Source organism: Prionailurus viverrinus, chromosome D3 (genome assembly GCF_022837055.1).
Source record: "Prionailurus viverrinus isolate Anna chromosome D3, UM_Priviv_1.0, whole genome shotgun sequence".
Classification (NCBI taxonomy): domain Eukaryota; kingdom Metazoa; phylum Chordata; class Mammalia; order Carnivora; family Felidae; genus Prionailurus; species Prionailurus viverrinus.
Window position 1 is genome coordinate 78030224 of NC_062572.1, and position 23202 is coordinate 78053425.

Below are 23202 nucleotides of genomic sequence, written 5' to 3' on the forward strand. Positions count from 1 at the left end.
CCCTAATAGTCCCTCTCTTGTAATTTGAAGCTGAGCCATTAACAGCCATCACTAAAACATATGTAATATAATGCCTTAGCTGATGAAATATCAAATTTCTCTTTTGATCAGAGACTTCAAATAATGCACAAGGACGTGAACACAGACCATCTCTTGGAGGTGATAGTTAAAGAAAATAACTTACATGCCCCAGAACATAAAGTCATGCCCATATCGCATTAAATACTCCGCAAAGATGGAAAAGAAAATAAATTCTCTTTTCCACCCACAATGTTTGCGGGACGGATGAGAAGAGAGGGAAAGCTGCTTATGGAGGAAGACAGTAACAGATCTCAGCATAAGGCAGAGTCCAGATCAAGGACGAAAATGGCTTAAATTCATCCCTATGAAATAAATAAACAAGGATGCGTTATTGTTTCTTACCAATGTGACCCTTTGGCTGCATACGGAGAAGAAACGTCTGGCAATCTGACCTTTGCAGAAATGATGGAAAAACTGATCTGATACCGCTCCTCTTTGGGAAAACCCATTTTCTATTCTACCTCCAAAGAGGAAAAACTTGAAACCCATTACGCCAGGTCCAAGGCTGTGGAATCACCACATGCTGTCTGCGGAAATTAGAAAAATGCTCACCTATCTTCAGGAAGATGCAACCCCTCCTCAGTGTCCTGGTAAATGAAACACAGGCCACATTTCAGCCCCTTTGCCCCCTCAGCCGGACACCTCTGAGCAGTGAATCAACATCATCTTTTATAACAACCCTACTCAGGGCTCTACCTAAAAATCTTTCAATGGTTGTTGCTCTCAAATTAAATTCAGGCTCCATATTATAGCCCCAATCTTGCTCTCCTCTACTTCTCGAACTCTGATTAGACAAACGTGAGACCTTTTAACCCTGTCTTCTGTATCATTTAATTTCCCATCTATATTTTCCATCTCTCTGTGCTATGTTCTGCAAAATGTCTTCAGACCAGTCTTGCAGTACATTAATTCTTTCTTCAGCCACGCCTAATACATTGCCTAATATGCCCACTGAGTTTTTAATTTCGATCATCGATTTTATTTCTCTGAGTTCTCATTTTAAAATCTGCTATGCTAATTGCTCCCACTAGTAGCCGAAATTATGTATATATTTTTGAAATTATGTATTTTTTAAAGTTTATTTCTTTGGAGAGAGACAGGGGGAGGGGTAGAGAGAATCCCAAGCAGGCTCTGCACTGTCAGCATGAGCCCAACATGGGGCTCGAACTCATGAACCGTGAGATCAGGACCTAAGCTGAAATCAAGAGTTGGACGTTTAACTGAGTGAGCCAGCCAGGCACCCCACAGAAATTACATTTACGTGACATAATGTTAACTAACACAACAATGGCAATTATATCATATTAGTGTATCAGATGAGTAGGTTGTACACCTTAAACGCACACAATGTTATATGTCAGTTATATCTCAATAAAAAAAGAAAACAAAAATATCTGTCATTGTTTTACTATTGTTTCCTATTCCTTAAGGATACATTCAAACTTGTCAGAGTCTCACCTAGTAGAGTGGGCTTAGTATGTTTAAAAATAATTTCCTTTAAGAACAATTTCTTTGGGGTAATTTCAACATTTGAAGTTTTACAGGTCTGTTCTGCCTGGTGTTTTCTATTGGTTCTCCCTCATGGCATCTAGTTTACTTGAATGTGTGTTCATTCATTCGTTTATTACTGTGAACTACGCATTTTCCTTAAGAAATTATTCGAGGAAATTGCTTGAGGCCAAGGACAAAAGCATGGTCCTCTGAAATTTACATTTGCTTCTGCCAGGCTCATGGAAGATACTAACCATCTAGGACAACTTTAAAATGGAAGTCGTAGCTTGACATTTTCTGGAATACCCAGGGGATGTGAATTCGGCCCACGGACCCACAGAAAAACTTGTTTTCTACCACAGCTTTTCTGGGCCGGGGGTTTAATTCCTCCTGATATACTCAGGTCCAAGAAAACTTTCCTTAGGAGTAAGAATGGAAGGGTTGTGTTATTTCTGGCTCATCATTAGACATTAGGGGTATAGCTTATGAGGATCTCAACTTAATGTGCAGAAGATGTCCTACTAGACGTCTAGGCTTTGTCTTTTGTGAATTTTATCCAAGAGGCCTCGACAACTGCAGTTCAAGTTTGAAAACACATTGTCAGTGAAAAAGCATCCTCAGTGTTCTGCTTATTTATCTGGATTTCTGCCTTTACTTAGATTTTAGCTTAATGCTGCTTTTTCGTCATGTCAGTTGTTATATGCTTCCAAGCATTTAAAAAAAAAAATTTTTTTTTTAACGTTTATTTATTTTTGAGACAGAGAGAGACAGAGCATGAACAGGGGAGGGGCAGAGAGAGAGGGAGACACAGAATCCGAAGCAGGCTCCAGGCTCCGAGCTGTCAGCACAGAGCCCGACACGGGGCTCAAACTCACAGACCACGAGATCATGACCTGAGCCGAAGTCGGACGCTTAACCGACTGAGCCACCCAGGCGCCCCTCAAGCATTTTTTTAAATATATATTTCATCCGGGCTATCTTTAGTTGTTGTCTGCAGGAGGGCCAGCCGGAACTTCTGGTCAGCCTTGCTACTGGCAATGAAAGTCTGATCTCAGTGTGTGACCTTGGACAGGTTACTTAAGCTATCTGGGCTCAGTTTACTCCTCTATAAAATGGAGACAATAATAGTTGTGAAACATACATAAAATAACAAAAGTGTGGTGCTTACCACAATGTGGGCACAGAGTGTGAGCTGGCTCCTGCTTTCCTGCAAATGCCCGCTGGAATTATTTCCACAGTCCTTCCTTGTCTGGTCACCCAAGAAAACGGTCCACTTTAAGAAAGCATACGCTAAAAACATAAGGACCAGGGATCATCCGGAAAGGTGGAGTACGTCGATGTCTTACCTTTTCTCGTTTCTGAAAATGTGTGGGACACGGTGTTTAGACGAAAAGCAGAAACGTGTTTCTCGCTGAGCCTGTGGTGTTATTCTTTTTGTTCTCCAGGGTGTTACTTTAACGCCTAACTAGAGAAAATGTACACACATTTATAGAAAGAGCTTGGGGCTCCTCTGCAGATGCCATCAAGTTTCACCATTTGATTCACATTTAGTGAAATGGATCATAAACTTTTATAAAAATCACCAGGGCAAAATAATGGAGCATCCCGAGGAAGAGGAGAAAGGGAATCAATTTCTCGGGCTGGGACTACATGCCTCCCGGGCCTTTGGGGAGTCAAATCCTGGCCACCTTAAGTGCAAGCTGTAAATACTATGGTTTTTCTGTGTGTCAGCCTTCAGACAGGTCTTATAAACCCACAGCTCTAAGGTTTAGTGGACTTTCACTTGTGCAGACGTTACTCATTATCATTTCAGATGTCACCATCAGGGCTATGTTGCCAGCTTCCACTCGGATTTCTGTATCCTACCCGCCTGATTTGGGGATGTTACGAGAGTGAGTTCGGCCGTCAGGTGGATTTCAGGCCAGGTGGATTGCAGACCTCGTGGTCTGAAGGAAAAGGGAGAAATAATATAAAACGGTAACGCTCTCCTGTGTCAAGACTGGATGATGGTGGTTATTTGAGTTGCAACACGCCGCAACAAAGCCAAAAAAAAAAAAAAAAAAAAAACCCACAAATGAATGATGACCTGTCCTCTTCCTGCTGGAGGAACGCCCCTCTGTCCTGAGCCAGCCAGCTGGAGGCCAGTCGCAGCCCAAGGGCTGAAGGAGCACATTTGTGGGTATTTGCATAGCTTTTAAAAAATGCTGCTTTAGGGGCGCCTGGGTGGCTCAGTCGGTTAAGCGTCCGACTTCGGCTCAGGTTATGATCTCACGGTCTGTGAGTTCGAGCCCCGCGTCGGGCTCTGTGCTGACTGCTCAGAGCCTGGAGCCTGTTTCAGATTCTATGTCTCCCTCTCTCTCTGCCCCTCCCCTGGTCATGCTCTGTCTCTCTCTGTCTCAAAAATAAATAAACGTTAAAAAAAAATTTTTTTTTAAATGCTGCTTTAAATTGAGGAATCATCCTATTCAAACCCAATGAGGACTATCCTTAAAATGAACGGAGAGCAGCCCTTCTCACCTAAACTGTACATTAGAATCACGCAGGGGATTTTCAAATGCGCTCATGCCCAGGCCCCACCCCTGATTGGCTTAAATCTGCATCATGGAGGTAGGGCTCCCGTTGTTGGTATTTTCTTTTTTAATTTTTTTTTAATGTTTATTTATTTCTGAGGCAGAGAGAGACAGAGCACAAGTGGGGGAGGGTCAGAGAGAGAGGGAGACGCAGTATCAGAAGCAGGCTCCAGGCTCTGAGCTGTCAGCACAGAGCCCGACGCGGGGCTTGAACTCACGGACCGTGAGATCATGACCTGAGCCGAAGTCGGACGCTCAGCCGACTGAGCCACCCAGGCGCCCCAATCAAGTTTTAGATTCATCACCACTCAGTATCAGACTGTGATAAATACCTTTGAGGAGAACACTTCTTAACTTTTCCTTGATCCTCAGTGAAGGACATTTGAATCACAATTTTTTAGACTACAGAAGGACCTCATTTGAAATGAGTCAACAAGGAATCAGAGAGTCTGCCATCTTTATGTTTCCTGCACTCCCTCGGACCATGCGCTAAACTAACATTGGGTGAAGAAGTGGGGTGAGGTGACCAAGGTCACACAGCACCCACACCTGACCTCTGGTCACTGACTGCACTATAGCTGCTCCCTCATTTGGAGGCTGCGTGTCCCTGTGTGTATATGGGGACCACACCTCCTGTATCGTATGGGTGAGTCAAGGTTTTTAAATGGTTTGTCTCATTCTTCCCAAGAATGCTTGTTTTAGTCCTCAGGCATGTCATGATTTTTTTTTTTTTTAAGTTTCAAAAATATAGTAGCTATTTACAGAACCAAAATATCTGTTACTAGGTTGGGGTCCAGCGTCCCCTCGCCCCGGTTCTCTCTCAGCTTCCATTATATTACTCTTTAAGCGTGTCAGACGTGCAAGTTCACGAACGGCCTTGGCTTTGTGCAGGAACCGTTTGCGCCTTCACACGTGGAGACTGTGTCTCTGCCCCAGTTCAAAGCACCATGATGGACAACGCCTTGGGGGTTTGCTCAGGCACCGTCAGCTTCCTGTTTTCCACTGTTTGCTTCTCCTCGACTTTTCACATTTCATTCATCTCTCCCTGCCCTGTCGGCGGGCAACGCTTTCTCCCCAGCTCTGATACATACAGTCTTGGGCACTGCTCCACCTCTCCGTCTGCCGGGCTCATCTCTGAGGAGGGTTGAACTTGAGGACGGCGTGATGAGTCTCGGCGCCTGAGATCTGTGGCTGTGGCAAACTGGGGGTGCCTGGTACCCGGGCAAGAGTGGGGCTGCGTCGAGGTCAAGACTGCGAGCAGCTGACTGGTTGTGCGTGTGTGTCTTAAACTAGGATTCAGGCAATACGGATGAAATAACTTGAAAATGAGCTTGTCGCCACTGAAATTAAAAAATTTAGATAAGAGTTAGAATCCATAAATTACAGACCCAACGGGAGCAAAGGACATTAGATTTTGATGTTGATTTTTTTACAAAGCCGTGACAATGGCACTATAAAATCTTGTAATACGTTTCATTTTACTCCCTCAAAGCACACTTTACATTCAGGAGCTAATAAATCTTAAAACTGCCCCTGTATGACATTGCTATCAGGCCCTCTTATTTCTAGCTAGGAGGATGGGATATAGAGTGACATATTTAATTAGGGGCCAGGGGCCTTGGATATTAATCTTCAGTTTTAACTAATCATTGAAACATTGTGTGGGTCAAAGAAAAACAACTCTTGAACACCTTTATTGATCAATTCTTTATTTCAGAACAGTCTGGTCATCAGAAAGAATTCTGGCATTTTCTGCCCTTCATAAAAATCGTTGCCATGGAAATATCTCAGTTCCCCCTGTCCTTCAATTGCCGGCATCTAAACAGGTCATAAACAAGCAGATTAACTGAAGTCCAGCAAAGTCTTTTATGATAGAAGTGAGGTTCGTAATGGGCTACATTACAAAGCTTTCCCAAGTGCATTTTCTCAGAAGGAGAGAATAAAAGAACTCTTCCAGAAGCTCGGCTATGTGCTCCAACCACGGTTTTTTCTGCTAACTGGCTTAGATCTCTGCCTCCTTCCAAACCAAATACACTAAATCCATGATTGTTTTCCATGCAGAAGTCTTGTTTTATTTCGATCAGCTAATAAATATGAAGATTCTGTTTACTGGAAATGCCATGGTATCTCTTAGAGACTACTTTCCCCAAACATTGGGAATTGATGATGTTTTGCAGGCAGTTCAGGCCACTGCTTGCTTTTTAATCAAATGATTTCGTTAACTGATAATAGTCATTCACTTGATTCCTGGGGGAACTGACCGCTGTATGATTTTATAGCCACTGCAAAAACACTCTTCTTCCTTGCCCAGTGCTGTTGAAACGCAGTGTGTATGAGGAATCGCAAAATTCAGTTCTGAGCAGGAATGTTTTATATCCTGAATGAATAAAAAGGGGGGGACTGAAGTGCCGTCTTAATTCATGCCTGGATCTGTGATTCCTACACTTTGTTTTATTTCATTCTTTTTTTTTTAATTTTTTTAACATTTATTCATTCTTGAGACAGAGAGAGAGCATGAGCAGGGGAGAGTCAGAGAGACAGGGAGACACAGAATCCGAAACAGGCTCCAGGCTCTGAGCTGTCAGCACAGAGCCTGACTAGGGGCTCGAACCCAGGAACTGCGAGATCATGACCTGAGCCAAAGTCGGTTATGACAAAGTCGGCCGCTTAACCGACTGAGCCACCCAGGCGCCCCTGTTTTATTTCATTCTGAGACGGTATCCCTCCCAGCTCCTGAGCTCTATTTGGTGTGCATCTTTTTGCAAAACTAGATTACGCAAGAAATGAATTTTGTTTTGAGATTTTTCACAACCCCTCCAGAACTGGGTGATGTCTAGGAGGGGTCAGTGTGCGTAGTTGGCTTTGGAGACTGTGAATCTAGAAAATGTGTGTCAGGCTGCCGCCTGTATCTTCATACTTATTTGTGTCGGAAAATGAGATATGAAAAGGTGCACGTATCTGTAGCATACAGGTATATGTGTGTTCACCGAGTTGGGCTTAGAACAAAATAGGAAAAGGATCGTATTTATTCTTGAAGCGAAAGACAGGAATGGTTTGTCTAAACTCGGAGCATTCATAGCATGATAAATCGCTCATACAATGTCCTTTATAATGCTGGAGTTGGAGGGCAAGAACAAAGAGGTCATGGTACTAGGTCAGACTGCTGGCTCCCAAGCCAGTGCTCTAAGAATGGTACAAGGAGGCTATGCCGTGGGACGCTTAATTGCCCTCGTGGTGTGAACTTCAAAACGTTGAAGGGCCCTGATGAGGACCCCAACAGGTTGTGTTACTCAGTAGGTGTTTGCTGTGACGATAAATGATACCAGCCCCCTCTAAGTCTGTTGTCCCCTCACTTAACTAAACATTTTCTTGAGTTTATCTTCATTCTAGGGTGCGTCACTGCTGGGGCTAAGTTTCAGAAGCTCGCTGTCCAGGGTGTCTGATAGAAAACGACTTATTTTAAGCTTCAACGGGTGTCCTCTGGGGATGTGCTCTTGGGTGTTCTGGAATTTAACGAACAGACTCATCTTATCTCTCACACGTTCGTGATTTTATAGGTTTCCTTCATTTTAATCTGACCCTTCGTTTTTCCGGGCTGGAGATTTACCATTTTCAAGGGTAGTCTTACATAAAAACACATCTATATCAAGCATTTACACAATGTAGTTATCACATAGGGGAATTTGGTTGGAGGCGTATTGTAATAAAAACACCCTGAAGTCAACCGAGTATTTGGAATTTATGAATACAGTTTGGCCTTCAGAAATACCGTCTAATTTATTGGCACAGCCTCTCTGTGAGGCAGGAAAAAGGTAGGCTTATGTTTAAGTAGTTGTTTAAAATCTTTCCTTCACTTTCTTCTATCATTTCCCAGCATGTATACCCTCGCAGAATCACCAACAGCTCCTAGATGCAGATATCACACTCAGACTTCCGGGTCTCTGAGCCTACCATCTGTTCCGTCTGGAGTTTATGTGGGGGATGGTTGGTGGTGGGGAGAACGTAGGCTCAGTGGGGACATCCTAAAATTTGAGACATCCTTTAGTAGCTATGTAGTCAGTTGGATTATATACATACATTCAGGGTTTTGGTTTTCTCTAAGATTTTATTTTTTTAAGTAATCTCTACACCCAATGTGGGGGCTTGAACTCGGATCCCTGAGATCATGGGTCGCCCACTCTACTGACTGAGCCAGCCCAACACCCAATATTTGCAGTTGTTTTTTTTTTTTTTTTAAAGCAAACACCCAGGTTTGGAAATCGGACAGAACGCCTGGGACAGAGATGTATATTTCGGAGTCTTTGGTGAAAATACAGTAATTGAAAGCAGAGGAAAAACCAGGATCACAGGGGACTTCATAAAGGGTAGGAAAAGAAGAGGGCCCAGCAAGGAGCACCTTGGGAGCTCACTGGCTAGAAGAGAAAGAGCCCGTGATGGAAACAGACGAGGAGAAGCTGGAAAGGTGGAAGGGACACCAGGTGAGTGTGCGTCAATGAGCCCAGAAGTTTCCAGAGCAAAGAAGAGAACTTTGTGTGGATGCCACGGAGAGAACAAATAAAAAAAGATGGAAGAGTATCCACTGGCACGCCGCTGTTGAAATTAACGAGAATCAGGCTGGAGGAGTCAGGAAATAAATGGTTGGGAGGGAGTGTTGTCCACAGGTGTAGACTTTTGATTGTGCAGGGAAAAATCGAGACAAGCTGGTAATTGGAAAGGGATGTGAAGTCCAGGGAGAGCTTTGTCTTTTTGTTGGTTAGTTGGTTGGGTTCTTTTAGGTTGGAAGAAAATTTAAATGCTGATGGAAGGGATCCAGTGGGCGAGAGAGATTACTGGGAGCCAGGGGTTCCCTTGCAGTGTTGGGATGACTGATCCAGAACAGAAGGAAGGAAGTGACAGTGGGACCCGGCTGTGGATGGGGAGATGTTTGCAGGTGTGATAGTGAGGAGCCCGTTTGATGGTTTCTGTTTTCTCCTAGAACCCTTTCTAGAACCAGGAAGCAAAGCCATCCCCTGAGGGGGAGGGGGTAGAAGGGAGATCCCGAACAGGGGAGCACAGTTAAAGTTGGCCCCTGGGAATTCACAGGGTGGGGAAACTCGGGAGCTTCTTTACTTTCTCCAGCAATTCTCAGCTACCCAGGTTCAGGCTGGGATAAAGCAGAAACAGCAGGGGAAAGAGGGGGACACAGTTCGGGAGCAACTGAGAGAAAGAGAGGTTAGAAATTCAGCCAGACCAGGAAGGTGGCGCACGAAGCCCGAGAGTTTCAGAGGTGGCCCGCAGTGGAGGGGACAATGATCTTGATGATGCGAAAGGACACGTGGGAGTCTAAAGTGGGGTGAGAGGAGTCTCTGATGAGAGGGTGTTTGAATCACTGTGTTTCGGAGGCAGAGCAGTGTGGACTGTTGACAAAATCTAGGAGATGTGGAGGAGAAGGCAATTCGAAACAGGGAGTTCAAGGACTGGAGAAGCCAGGAGCCTGGACGGGCCATCTCCCCATCCGATCATCATATCCTTGGCAGGTTATAGCCCCGGTGCTGAGGTGGACAGAATAATGGTGACTCGGTCGCCAATGTCTTCACTCAGTATGGGTGCATGGACGGAGGGATCTGTGGAGCACCACAAAAAAGAAGAAAGAGACGCCCAATGACACAGGCCTCAGAGAAGCGACTTACAGTATGAAATTTGGATGGTAAACTAAAAAATGGAACGGAATGTGTTTTTAATGTGCTGTGATTTTAACAGAGAGCAATCGATGTTTTAAAAAAAATGGCAGCTCTCTGTCTTTTGAAAAAGAACCTGAATTTCTGTAATTATGAGGAAGTTCTGTCCTGGGAGAATAGGGGTTTTGTTTGTTTCATATAAACTGGAGTAGAGGCTCCACTGAGCAAATCCTGGGGACCGTGTGGAATGAGTGGGCATTAGCTAGCAGGGCTTACTGGAATTATTTCTCAAAAGGTAACAAGGCAGTTTCCCCAGGTTCACTTTCAACCATGGGAAGCAGAAGATTTCTCTACACATGAGGCCAAGATGTCTGGTTTTAGGAGAAAGGGTAAGAAAGGAAGAGAAACTGTTTTTGGACAATTCTACAACAGTAGTTTGCAAGAATGCCCTTCCTACTGAAACGGGGGTGGGGGGTGGGGGGTGGGGGGAGAGACTCCAGATAATCTGAGCTTCTTAGCCATCACAACCTTTGCATGCCCAGAAATTTTGCTTTCTTCTGGAAGCTTTGCCAGTCTCTGTAAATGCTAAGACTGGGCCAGCAGCCTGTGTTACAAGGCTCTCGCTGGAAGCTCTCTGCTTGTCCTAAAGAGCTTCTGAGGTCATTAGCCTTCTTCCAATAAGCAACGCCTGCCCCTTCCTTACAGCCCTCCATTACAGCCGGCCCCAGAGAATTCCAGTGGCATCCACACAAGGAAGCAAAGGGAGAGAGCTCCCTGGGGGTGAAACATAACACCAAAAGCTGTTTTGTGCTTGTACAGGCCCCAGTCCTGGTGTTTTCACTCTACCTTCACCGTTCAGAATTCACTTTCTCAATTCCTGCTTTGTTTCCAGGCAATAGGCTTCGGATTCCCAGAAAAATCTAGTAGATCAAGTGGAGAAACCAGAAGCAAACTGTGATGCAGCCCCAAAATGAATTCCATAAACTGCTATGAGTTCTTGGATACGAAGTTTTAAGAAATGTTTACATCTGCTTCCATCTGATACTCCCTCCCCCCCCCCCCCCCCCCAGGGAAGGAGGCTCAGCTGTTTCACAGAATTTTGAAACGCGGACTAACTTTGAGACGGTCTCTTCCCGTTGTCTTAGAGCTCTGAGCCTGGAGTGGGCCTCTCTTGTCCTTGTGTGTTCAGTGGCCCCATTTCATTCAGGGACCTTCCCCGCCCTCATGCCGTACGGTCCTGGTGGGGCTGTCACCACTCTGTCCCCTTCTCCTCCTTGCACAGGGGCGGGCCTGTGACCCAGGCCTTCCTCCGTTGATTGATTAGCCTGGGCTGCAAGCAATCTGGTCATTGGAAAGAACCAGACTGCAGAGCGGAGACAAGCACAGGCAAGCAGAACCGAGCCTCAGAGCCCTTGGTGACATTATCTGTGCTCCTGGACTCAGGCGTGTCTTCCTACGTGCATACAAATGGTAGCCCAGGAGAGACAGGGTTCTGCACGTGGCTTTTTTCTCCCTTTCAGTTAAACAACATATCCTTGAGATTACCCCCCATCGGCGGATGGAGAGCATCCCAATTTATTCGTACAATTACATAGAATTCCATTCTTACAATTATCGTGTGGACGTATCCATAATTGATTCAACCACTTGTCTCTTGAGGGGCATCAATAGAGATGGGGCCATTTTCCAATCTTTCAATGTTTCAAATGCACAACACTTCGTGTTCTCCCAAGGGTGTTAGTCTTACACGTGGGATCACTGGATTACTGTACCGGTGTAATTTTTGCCAGACGCGGACCAATTCTCCTTCACAGGGATTATTTCGTACACCCACCAGGAATGTGTGAAAATGTTGTGTCTCCACAGTCTTGCTGACGGAGTCTGTTGTCAAACCTTCGGCTTTTTTTTTTCTCTCCGGTATTCCAATCCTGTGCTCTCAAGTCTTGCTCTCCTTGGAAAGGCAGAGAAGTTGCTCACCGGTATCCATGGCATCAACCTGATAAGACGGTGAGACGTTCCCGGAGGCTGGGTTCTGGAGACGCTGGTGAGCCAACCCTAGAGCGGGTGGAGGAGTCCTCCCTGTTTAGGATCAGATTATGACCGGACCAGAGGAGTCCTCCCTGTTTAGGATCAGATTATGACCGGACCAGAGATACTGAACGAACAGCACACAACACTGGAAAGAGATAGGAGGAGAAGTGGGGGGAAGTGATGGCAGGGAACACCGTGGGGATTGCGTTTGGAGGTGAGAGGTGGAAAACAAATTGTGGAGAAAAACCTAAGATGTTTGCTCCCCGCTAATAGCTGTGTGAGCTGGTTTGATTTATCTCAAGCCCTAACTCATAAAGTATGAAAACACAGGTAATTCAAGATTTCTAGTCTGTGAAATTGTCTTTCTCTTTTCCAGTCCTTTGGGAAGTAGATCCTTCTAGAAATAATCCCAATGCCACTCCTCCAATTCGTCCTTCTTCCAGAACACAGCAGAAAGCTATTTCAACATTGTTAGGGAAATCTTTGGCACCCTTGGTTGAGGTGTCCAATGGGTTTGTCTCAATCTACCTGTTTTTAATAAAATAATAAATGTGAAGCATGTCATTTCAAAGACACTCTTTTAAAGGTTACCAGCAGGGTAAAGGAGTTCTAAAATGAAAAGACATTTCACCTTTTAAAGTAAGTAGAGATTTTTCAGGCCACTCAGATACAGTTGTTTTTTTTTTTAAATTTTTTTTTTCAACGTTTATTTATTTTTGGGACAGAGAGAGACAGAGCATGAACGGGGGAGGGGCAGAGAGAGAGGGAGACACAGAATCGGAAACTGGCTCCAGGCTCTGAGCCATCAACCCAGAGCCCGACGCGGGGCTCGAACTCCCGAACCGCGAGATCGTGACCTGGCTGAAGTCGGACGCTTAACCGACTGCGCCACCCAGGCGCCCCTCAGATACATTTTTAAAAAACACAATCAGTGAACTTGTTAAAATTGTTAATTAAAGGAGCTGTTTCAGATGGTCTACCACAGAGTTGAAGGACATAATTTATTTTGCTTCTGGCAAATGAAAATGCAACGTAAGGAGGAAAAAAAAATATTCCTCATTCTACAAAAAAAATCGGATCAAACAATTGAGCATTTGTGTCATCTGGAAAAGTTTAGACTGAAATTTATCACCATACTTTTTGTGGTTGGCTGAATAACTGCCTCCAAAAATATCTAGGTCCAGGGTGCCTTGGTGGCTCAGTGGGTCGATTGTCCAACTCTTGATTTCAGCCTAGGTCATGATCTCACAGTCTGGGGTTCAAGCCCAACATGGGGTTCTGCATTGACAGTGTGGAGCCTGCTTGGGATTTTCTCTCTTTCCCTCTCTCTCTGCCGATCATCACTTCTTCCTCTCTGTCAAAAATAAGTAAATAAACTAAAAAAAAAAAGGCAAGAAGTCTAGGTCCTAGCCTCCAGAATCTGTGAATGTTAACCTTATTCAGAAGATCCTCCCCTTGAACCTCGGGAGCCTTGGTTTCAGCCCACTGATACTGATTTCAGCCTTCTGGCTCCCAGAACTGTAAGAGAACAGACATCTGTTGTTTTAAAACACCAAGCGTATAAGAACGTGTTACAGTGGCCATTGGAAACTAATACAGTCTCCAGTTTCTAGGAGATCAGAGCTTGGTCTCTGATTTTAAAATTGACTAAGTTAACAGGCACGAATGAGATCGTAAAGGCATTATTTAAAACAACAAAACTTGCCTCTTTTAGGCAGAAAAACTATATTGAATTTCAAGTGCTTCGTCTGTAAATAAGGTGAACAGCTTTCTCAGCTGGGTGTGATGCTGGTCTAGCTGCTCAGAAGGGTCTCCCTACTATACACTGTCTTGATTTTTTTTTTTCAAGTTTATTTATTTATTTTGAGAGAGAGAGAAAGCACATGTCTGGGAGGGGCAGAGAGAGAGAGAGAGAGGGAGAGAGAGACAATCTCAAGTAGGCTCTGCACTGGCAACATGGAGCCCGGCACGGGGCTTGAACCTACAACCCAGGAGATCATGACCAGAGCCAAAGTCAGAAGTTTGACTAAGCCACCAGGGGCCCCACTATCTTGATTTTTAAAACGGGTTGTTAGGTTTGCAGCTATTGAGTCCCCAGACGTTCCGCATTTTAGCTTAGGCTGCAATAACGGTGCACAGCAAAATCTCAAAAACCACAGCGGCTACGATAACCTATATCTCTAATACACACAGCATACGGGCAGCTAAGTTGGGTGACGCTGCTCTAGGCTGAGGTTAAGGTTCAGGTCTGTTTCTTGTGTGTCATTCTGAGACCCAGGCTCAGGAGCAACCCTCAGCTGGGATGTCACGTTCTCAATGGTGGACGGTGGGAGCGCAGAAGAAGTGGCAAAACTTGCAAAGCCTCTTTGTTTTGAACTGGCCGCCTGTGCCTTCTACCCGTAGGCTAGCGAACAGAGTAAGTTACATGGTCAGGTGTGATATCCCTGGGGTAGGAACATGTATTCCTCCCAGAGGTGAGGAAGTGTGTATTTGCTGAACCATAGTGAATGGGTCATACTCCTCCACCCTGAAAAAGTTAGCTGAAACCAAAGAATGCGGCAGTAAGCAGCAAATAAATGCCGCATCAGCACCACAATCAAGGGAGAGTAGTTTTCGGGCAAGTGGCTGAACCCGAGCCTTCTGTATGAAAGCGTGACTCTGAAACAAGTCAAAAAAGTGGTTCTTGGCAGAAGCAAAGACAGATCCCTCTTGGATTCCCCCAGACTAGGATTAAATAAACCCACAGCCAAGTTAGTTTATGACAAACACACGGAATGAAGTCACTCACTCCCTACGAGTGAGAGTCAGCAGAAAGAAGGAGAGACACATTCCAAACTTTCAGATCTTAGAATTAGTAAGGCATAAAACTTAGTCGTGACTTATTTAATGAAGTGGGAAAACAAAATCGAAATGATGAGGCTGATAAGAAAAACAGTTTTAGATATGAAAAACATAGTCATTGAATAAAAACTCAATCGATGGGCTAAAACCAAAACACAAGAGAGCAAAATGGTGGTTTAGGAAAGTGGAAGAGAGCTCTGAATAAAGCACTCAGAACAGAGCACAGAGGAGGATGTGAAGTACATGTTCAAGGGGGTAAGAGACACTGGCAATACAATGAGAAGGCCTACATGTGATTAATTGGGATCCCAGAGGGACAGATAGAGAGAATGGAAAAAAAAGATCAATATTTGAAGAGTTGAAAGTGGGGCATTTTCCAAATAGGAAAAACTTTCAATCCACAGAGAAGGTGCGAGGTATACTAGGCAGGATAAATAAAAAGAAAGCCACATATAGACACATCATAGAATGTTCAGAACACCAAGAATGAAAAGGAGCTAAAGATAAGACAAATGACCTACCAAGGAAGCAAGAGCTGCCCATTCATCACCAGCAATGGAAGCCAGAAATCAGAGGAACGGCGTCTTCAAAGTGCAGAGAACGAGACCATCATTTTCACTTGGGTGAGACTAGAGTTTTTCTTAAGGGTTGTTTTGTCCCCCCGTTACCGTCAGAATAATTTATGAACTTCAGACTTTAGAGTGGTGGGGTTGGGTAAGGTCAGTGAGAATAGTCACATTAAGAACATTCCACATTCCATAACCACGTCAGTCTGCTTGTAATAGATAAGTTTTACCATCTTCTATGTATATAGACATTTTCAGATAAACAGAAACTGAGAGTTTATCACCAATGGGCCTTTACTAAAAGAATTTAAAAGTATGTTCCTCAGGAAGAAGGAAAGTGATCTCAGAAGAATGTCTAAGAAGCAACAAGGAATCCTTAGAAGCGAAACCACAAAACACATTGCTAAAGCAAAATGAAAAAAAAGTAGAATATGAAAATATCTAATTTGGTGGTTTAAAAAAGTACAGAAAGAAACTGGATAGTAACACCACGAAAAGAGTTGATAATCATAAATGGTGTTTAAAGCTTCTTGAATTGTTCTGATGGGGGGGTTAAGATACTAACTTTTTTTTTTTTTTTAAATTTTTTTTTTTTTAACGTTTATTGATTTTTGAGACAGAGAGAGACAGAGCATGAAAGGGGGAGGGGCAGAGAGAGAGGGAGACATAGAATCGGAAGCAGGCTCCAGGCTCTGAGCTGTCAGCCCAGAGCCCGACGCGGGGCTCAAACTCACGGACCGCGAGATCGTGACCTGGCTGAAGTCGGACGCTTAACCGACTGCGCCACCCAGGCGCCCCGATACTAACTTTTTAAAAATGTTTATTAATTTATTTTTGAGAGAGAGACAGACTGTGAGAGAGCTTGAGAAGGTAAGGGGCAGAGAGAGAGGGAGAGAGAACCTTAAGCAGGCTCCGTGCTGTCAGCACAGAACCCACAAGGCATGAGATCATGACCTGAGCCAAAACCAAGAGTCAGACGCTCAACCAACTGAACCACCCAGGCACCCCAAGATACCAACTTTTTATTTTTCAAGTTAGACGTGCATATAAAATGTTAAAAATAAACAGTAAAGTGGGACACCTGGCTAACTCAGTTGAAAGAGCATGTGACTCTTGATCTCAGGGTCTTGAGTTTGACCCCACGTTGGGTGTAGAGATTACTTAACACCAAACAAACAAAAACTAAACCGTAAAAAAGTAGAGATGCAGTGATGAACATCCCAATAAATATAATAATTAAAAAAAACAACATTAGCACAATTCAATGAAAAGACTCCTTTAAAAGTAAGGAAAAATACAGTAAAAATGTGGGAGCAAATTTAGATATCTTGTATTTATGTTTCAAAAGGAAAATAGGTAACATAGCCAGTTAAGAGGCAAGTATTGAGTCAGACTGGGAAAAATTAGGAATCCGATATCTATGTCTCAGATATTTTTAGAGTGCACGCAGGTGTTTTAGAACAGCACACAGGTGTTCAAGATGTGATTCTTAAGAAGCTTAGCTATTTCTGTACAAAAAGATTAACTATTTACAAGTCCCTCTTTGCTGCCCACCTCTATACTTGTCCAAAGTTTGAAAGATGGTTTATTTCCTTGTATAATCGGAAACACCTTAAATTTGTGAGTTTTCTCTATGTGTCCATGAATGCTGCTAAGTTCCAAGATGACATCAGTTTTTTTTTTTTACAGGTACGTGGTCATTTTCAAAAGGCCTATTTCACACGCTTTCTTTTTAAAGAACCCAAGTCACCCAAAACTGAGTAGAAAAATGTTGTGCTATTTTTATGAAACTTATGCAAATGTATGACACTATGGATTATTCAGCTTTGGGTACCTCCTAGGCTTGATTAAGACATACATAGTTAGGGTCTCCTGGGTGGCTCAGTCGGTTAAGCGTCCAACTTTGGCTCAGGTCATGATCTCACGATTCCTGAGTTCAAGCCCTGTGACAGACTCTGTGCCGACAGCTTGGAGCCTGGAGCCTGCTTTGGATTCTGTGTCTCCCTCTCTCTCTTACCCTCCCCCACTCACGCGTTTTTCTCTCCCCCTCTCTCTCTCTCAAAAAAAAAAAATTTAAAAATTTAAAAAAGGCACAGTAAGCTAAAATTTGTAAAGAGGTTTCACAGGAAAATGTTCCCTATCTGTGATCACCCGTTGTACTTTAAAATTGTTCTTGCTAATTTTTCATTTCTGATGATCTGATGAAGAGCGTTTACCAAACACCCACAGCATCAAATCTTCAATGTTTTACAGGCAGCCTCCAAAGGGAACAAAATGGAACCAATTGTAGAGAACAACATAAAGTCAGGATCTATGTTGGGTAGATGGGAACCTGACCAGAGGATGCCAGAGTGATTTTGCTTTGGATGAGAATGCCAGAGAGTTTCTCTTAGGGGTTGTTCTCGCCACACTACTCCTTTCCAAAACACTGGATTGCTATTCTGAGACTTCAGAGCCGTAGCAGGTAGGACTCATCAGCGATTCCAGTCACATTAAGTACATTCGTTTACATCCTACCTCATTCCACAGAGGACTTGAGTATGTGTATCATCTGCAATGGTCTCTACGTTAAAAAATCAAGATCATAGGGGCGCCTGGGTGGCGCAGTCGGTTAAGCGTCCGACTTCAGCCAGGTCACGATCTCGCGGTCTGTGAGTTTGAGCCCCGCGTCGGGCTCTGGGCTGATGGCTCGGAGCCTGGAGCCTGTGTCCGATTCTGTGTCTCCCTCTCTCTCTGCCCCTCCCCCGTTCATGCTCTGTCTCTCTCTGTCCCAAAAATAAATTTAAAAAAGTTGAAAAAAAATTAAAAAAAAAAATCAAGATCATAGAAAATATGTGAAGAATAGGACTATTAGTCTGGGCCAGAGGTCCCCACATTTTGCTGTACTTGACAAACCCTGGGGGGAGCCTCTAAAACTCCTGATGCCCACGTGGCACCCCACACCAGTTAGATCAGTGGCTGGGAGAAGAAGGTAGAGAATAATAGTTTTAAATCTCCCCTGGTGTTCCTATGTGCAGTAAAATTTGGGAACCCCTGGCAGAGGCTATCATTCTCAACTTAACATGCACATTAGCCTCACCAGGGAAGCCGTTGTAACTACTGATGCCTGTGTGCCTACTCTGAACCAATGCAATCATGGTCTCCTATGTTAGCAACTGAGCCCTTGTTACTGGGCACTGGGTAATTTTAAACCTCCCCAGATGGTAACAATGTGCATCCAGCATACAGAACCATTGCACTGGGGGAAAGCTGGTACGTAATTACGAAGGGGACTGATTTCATTTTTTATGGGTTCTTTTATGGCTTAAGGCCAGAAGATTGGTTCTGTTTCCTGGTGGCCAGGGTAAATAGAAAAATAATCATCTGAAGTAGTTCTTGTCATCCATATGTAAAAGCTTCCCAGTCCCTTGGAAGAAAGAAAGCTATTCTTTAAAAAAACATTTTTTTTTTAATGTTTATTTTAGAGAGAGGGAAGGAGAGCACGCGTGCAAGTGAGCAGGTGCAGGCGGAGGAGGGGCAGAGAGAGAGGGAGACAGAATCTGAAGCAGGCTCCAGGCTCTGAGCTGTCAGCACAGATCCTGGTGCGGGGCTCAAACTCGCGAGCCTCGAACTCACAAGCTGTGAGAACATGACCTGAGCTGAAGTCGGACGCTTAATCGACTGAGCCACCCAGGTGCCCCAAGGAAACTTTTCTTCACGGATCTGAAATGTTACGAGTGTTCTTACAGGAGTCATCGAATGATGTTATGAATCACAGTTTTATAAACACCCCTACAATAAATGACGTATGGCAAGTTTCCTCTTGTAGTTTCTTTCTTTCTTTTTTTTTTTTTTCAACGTTTATTTATTTTTGGGACAGAGAGAGACAGAGCATGAACGGGGGAGGGGCAGAGAGAGAGGGAGACACAGAATGGGAAACAGGCTCCAGGCTCCGAGCCATCAGCCCAGAGCCCGACGCGGGGCTCAAACTCACAGAGGGCAAGATCGTGACCTGGCTGAAGTCGGACGCTTAACCGACTGCGCCACCCAGGCGCCCCTCCTCTTGTAGTTTCTAATAGCCTTTCCTTAGGGAAAGCCAAGGACATGACCCAAGAGTGCCGGGGGGTGGGTGTAGGCCGTTGGGGTGGGGGTGTGGGAGCAGGAACTAGGGAGGAAGTATGACCCACCTCTACAGTTCCCATACATTATGGTCTCCCCCAGGGATAACGCTTGGAACCATGCACCTCCGGGATGTAGGAATATTGTTAGAAATTTCAATTCTCTATTAGAAAACTTGAAAATCGAGTACTTACCCCCTGCCCCCCATAAAGGTAACAAAGTTTGATAAAGGCCTGGCTAGTGAGGTAAAGAAGCAGTGAATCCTATAGGAGTCTCAGGCTCCGTGAAGAGCATGTTAGAATTGGGGCTGTGTACAAAGAATGAAGAGATCTGTCTTAAGTGCTCCTCGGTAAAGATGATTTTTTCCCCCCTCAATTGGGTTTTTGTGGTATCTAAGTACTGTTGATTTAATGGCCCATGATTCCTGGACAAGAAGTCTTCTGAGAGGTATTAACTCCATGGGGCTAAGCCTTGAGACCCATTATACCCAGAGCACATTGTTTTAAGCCAGTGTAATGTCATTGGGAGGCAAAGAGTTTAGGTGAGGTTGGATATGTCCATTTTCTTCCTGCTAGATCAGAAAATGATCTAGCAGGGCATACGGCAGATATTTTAGTAAAGTAGCTGGGAACAGGCATAACGATTCTCTAGGATCACGTGAGTTCCTTCTTGAAAAATTCTAAAAGCACCCAGTTAATACCCAAGTAGGCATTCCGAGGTTTCTTTTCAAAGGAAAATGGCTTGTTCTTTTTTTTTTTTTTTTTAAACTCCCAACTGCACTTACCATCTAAATTTAAGGAAAGGCTTCCTGGAAAAAAAGTCGAGTGATGAATTTCTTTCATTTATTTAAAGTAGTCTCTGGCGTTCTTGTAAATCTGAAGGACTAAAATGAACTGCTTGCTGTAGAAGAAACAGTAGCTTGGAAGTGAGGAAGAAATCTTACGGTGGCTAATAAGACATCTTAATAGTTTGCATATGCAGAGGATAACCTTAAACTTGAGTTTGATATTTCACGTTGCAGCTCACAAATGAGCTGCCTTTTATTCAAAGAACCAAGCTGTCTGTTTTCGAGTGGGTGGGTGTGTACCCAGAGTTGGCGCTGTGTTGGTTTTGTGCCCTGTAAGGTTGACACAGGCAGTGGCGACTCGCGGCCACACCGGGGCAGCCTCTCCCCTGCAGGCGGCCAGGCCTGGCGGATCGGCTCCAGGGAACTGACACCGTAGTCAAGTCCGGCTTGCTGGGGTGGCCAAGATTATTTAAAGGGGTCTAGAAACATCCATATTTCCTCCTTTAACATTTACTGCGAGCTCAGGGCTCTGGGTAAAAAGCCCGTGGGGAAGAAGAATGAACTGAGTGGAGTTTCCCCCACCCCCCTGGGGAAAATGCCTTCAGCCTCCCCACCCCCCGCCGCCCCCCAAATGTCCAGGTCGCCCCTTCCCCAAAGCAGAGGGCAAGCGAGAGAGGAGGGTGGGTCAGCTCGGAAGGCCAAACCCACGCCCCAGGCTGACCCGCTCTGCGGCCGGGTGAGCCCGGGAGAGCCACGCTGGAGGCCTGGGGGGTGGGGTGGGCGTGGGGGCAGAGCCCCGCCACCCCGCAGCCCGCGGCCCGCCCCCAAGTCCGGCCTGTGATTGGCTTGGGGGGCGCGTGTGCCCGCCCCGGCGAGGCGGGGAGGGTCCCCTCTGGGCGCCGGGTGGGAGGAGGCGGAGGACTGGGCGGAGAGAGCGGGGGCCGCAGGGAGTGAGCGAGGGGGCGGGCGAGCCGGGTTCCGGAGATCGGAGAGCAGGCTCCGAGAGGGGCGGAGTGCTGCGGGCGGGCGAGCCGGGAGGGAAAGCCCGGCGGGCTCCGCGCCGCCGCCCGCTGCACGGCGCGCTCTCCGGACCGCCAACCCGTACGGCCCCGCAGCCTTCCGGGAAGAAGCGGCGCAGGCGGCGGCCGCAGCGCGCGCTCGGGCTCCCTCACCTGCCGGCGTCCGGCGGCTCCCCCGGCGGGACGCGCGCAGGCCGGGCGCGGAGGAGGAGAGAAGACCGGCCGCCCGCGCCGCAGCCCAGCCGCCCGGGAGCGCCTCCGAGCCCTCGCGGGGCGCCGGCTCCATGGCGACCGGGCTCGGGGAGGAGATCTACGGACTTTCGGAAGATGAGGTGAGCGGTGTCCCTTCCCTCCTGGGACTCCCCGGGGAGTTCCTGTCCCGCGCCGGCAGGGGGTGGGGATCGGGCCGACCCCCGGGGGCGCGTCTCCAGCGCCTGCGGCGGAACCTCAAAGGCGGGTGTGCCCTGCGGTTGGGGCCCGGCTTGGGGGGGCGGTGGTCTTCCGGCCCTTCCGCCTGGCGCTTGCGCCCCCAAACCCTAGCGGTGCGCATTGTTTGTAAATAAAGCGGCGCGACGCCCTTCGAGCCGGGGTTCGCCCGGCTGCTCCCTGCTTTGGGAGTGGGAGGAAGGCGCGTGCGCCTCTCTGGCCGCCCGTTCCCCCTCCTCTCCCAGCAGCGTCTCCCGGGCTGTTGGGCAACTTTCCGCCTCTCGCCCCTCCAGCCCGGGAGTCCATGATGTATGTCACGTCTGGGTCTCGGCTGGGGGCCCGCGCCGCGCGGGGGAGCCCGGGGCCGCGGAGGAGTCTGAATTGTCTCCCCTTTGGAACTTTCCAGCGATCGAGTCAGCAAGTGCTCTTGATGAATGTGTGCTTATCACGGTGGGAGTAGGCGACAAGCTCGAGCTGGGTGTGTCTGTCCCTTCGGCTTGCAGAGTCGAAACCAGGAGAGTGGATCTCGGGGTCTTTTCGGTGGGGGAGGACGGCTGGCGTGGTGGCAGGTGCTACTGGAAACTTGGGGGAAGCTTGCAGCCCTGCCATTTTTTTTTTTTTTTTTTCCTTTTTCTTTCTCCCAAGGATTTAAAGCCCGGCACCTCCGGGGTAGAGACAAAAGCTCAATTGAGCTCTTTTATTAATAAAGCAAATCAGATAAGCCACGCCTCCAAGGCTGCCGGTTCGACTGGAAAGAGCTTTGTTTTTACCCTCACTCCTCGCAGTTTCCCACTCCTCCTTTTCGAAGCGATCCTGGTAAATCGCTGCTGAGCCCTCTCTCGACCAGCCACGCTCGGCTCTTATTGGTGTGTTGCGCGGCCAAAAAGGGGGGGTGGGAGGCCTGTCGCTGGCGCGGCGTGACCGGCAGGCTGGATGGAGCAGGTAGGAGGGGTTTGCCATCTGGCGGGGTGCGCGCTCAGGTCTGGCTCCCCTTTCGAGAGGTGAATTTACAACCCATGAAGCATTACTCAGCAGGGAGGTATTTCCTATCCTGGTTCATTTCATGAAAAGTTGATGCCTGGAAACCCGAGGATTTCTGGCTTTCCCTTTCTTCCTCTCCTTTCTTTTCTGAGGTCCCCTCTTTCTCCGGGGTTGGGGGTGGGGTTCACGGAAGGCTATTATCTAGACCTGCCCACGTTATGGCTTCTCTCTCACCAGCTTTCTGGTATGGGGTGTGTGTGTGTGTGCGCGCGCGTGCTTTGTAAGTGTGTAATAGAATAGTTATCTTGGGGTGGGGAGGGTGTTTGGGGGTATGGCTTTTTTTTTTTTTTTCTTCCTTAACAGCTAGGTAAAGCTTGCTGTGGTGTGTATTTTATCAGAGAATGATCGCAATGCAAATAATGCGTGATTTACGTTTTCGATTATTTTGCCAGGCTGTGCTCGGGTAAAATAATTTCCTTTTTTGGAGCAGTCACCTGGGGATGGGTGAAAGGACCATTGTTTTCTTTTACCCAGGGGGTGCTGCTCTCCCCGGCAGGCTCGTCTGCCGGAGCTTCCCCTTTCACTCTCCACTTTTCCATTTAATGAGCAGCAGTAGATGGCAGGCAGCGAGCTTTTAGGAAGGTGCTGAGATAC

General features: G+C 46.4%; 1 protein-coding gene across 4 annotated transcripts in view; it reads left to right on the forward strand.

The window, feature by feature from the left end:
- The first annotated feature begins 21124 nt into the window (after positions 1 to 21124).
- The window catches only part of NEDD4L (NEDD4 like E3 ubiquitin protein ligase), a 341323-nt gene continuing 339245 nt past the window's right edge, over positions 21125 to 23202 (forward strand). For all 4 annotated transcript variants that reach the window (XM_047827471.1, XM_047827472.1, XM_047827475.1 and 1 more), the window contains exon 1: positions 21125 to 21473. In XM_047827471.1, the coding sequence (XP_047683427.1) occupies positions 21426 to 21473 (48 nt within the window). In that variant the 5' untranslated portion in view covers positions 21125 to 21425. The remainder of the gene's footprint in view (positions 21474 to 23202) is intronic.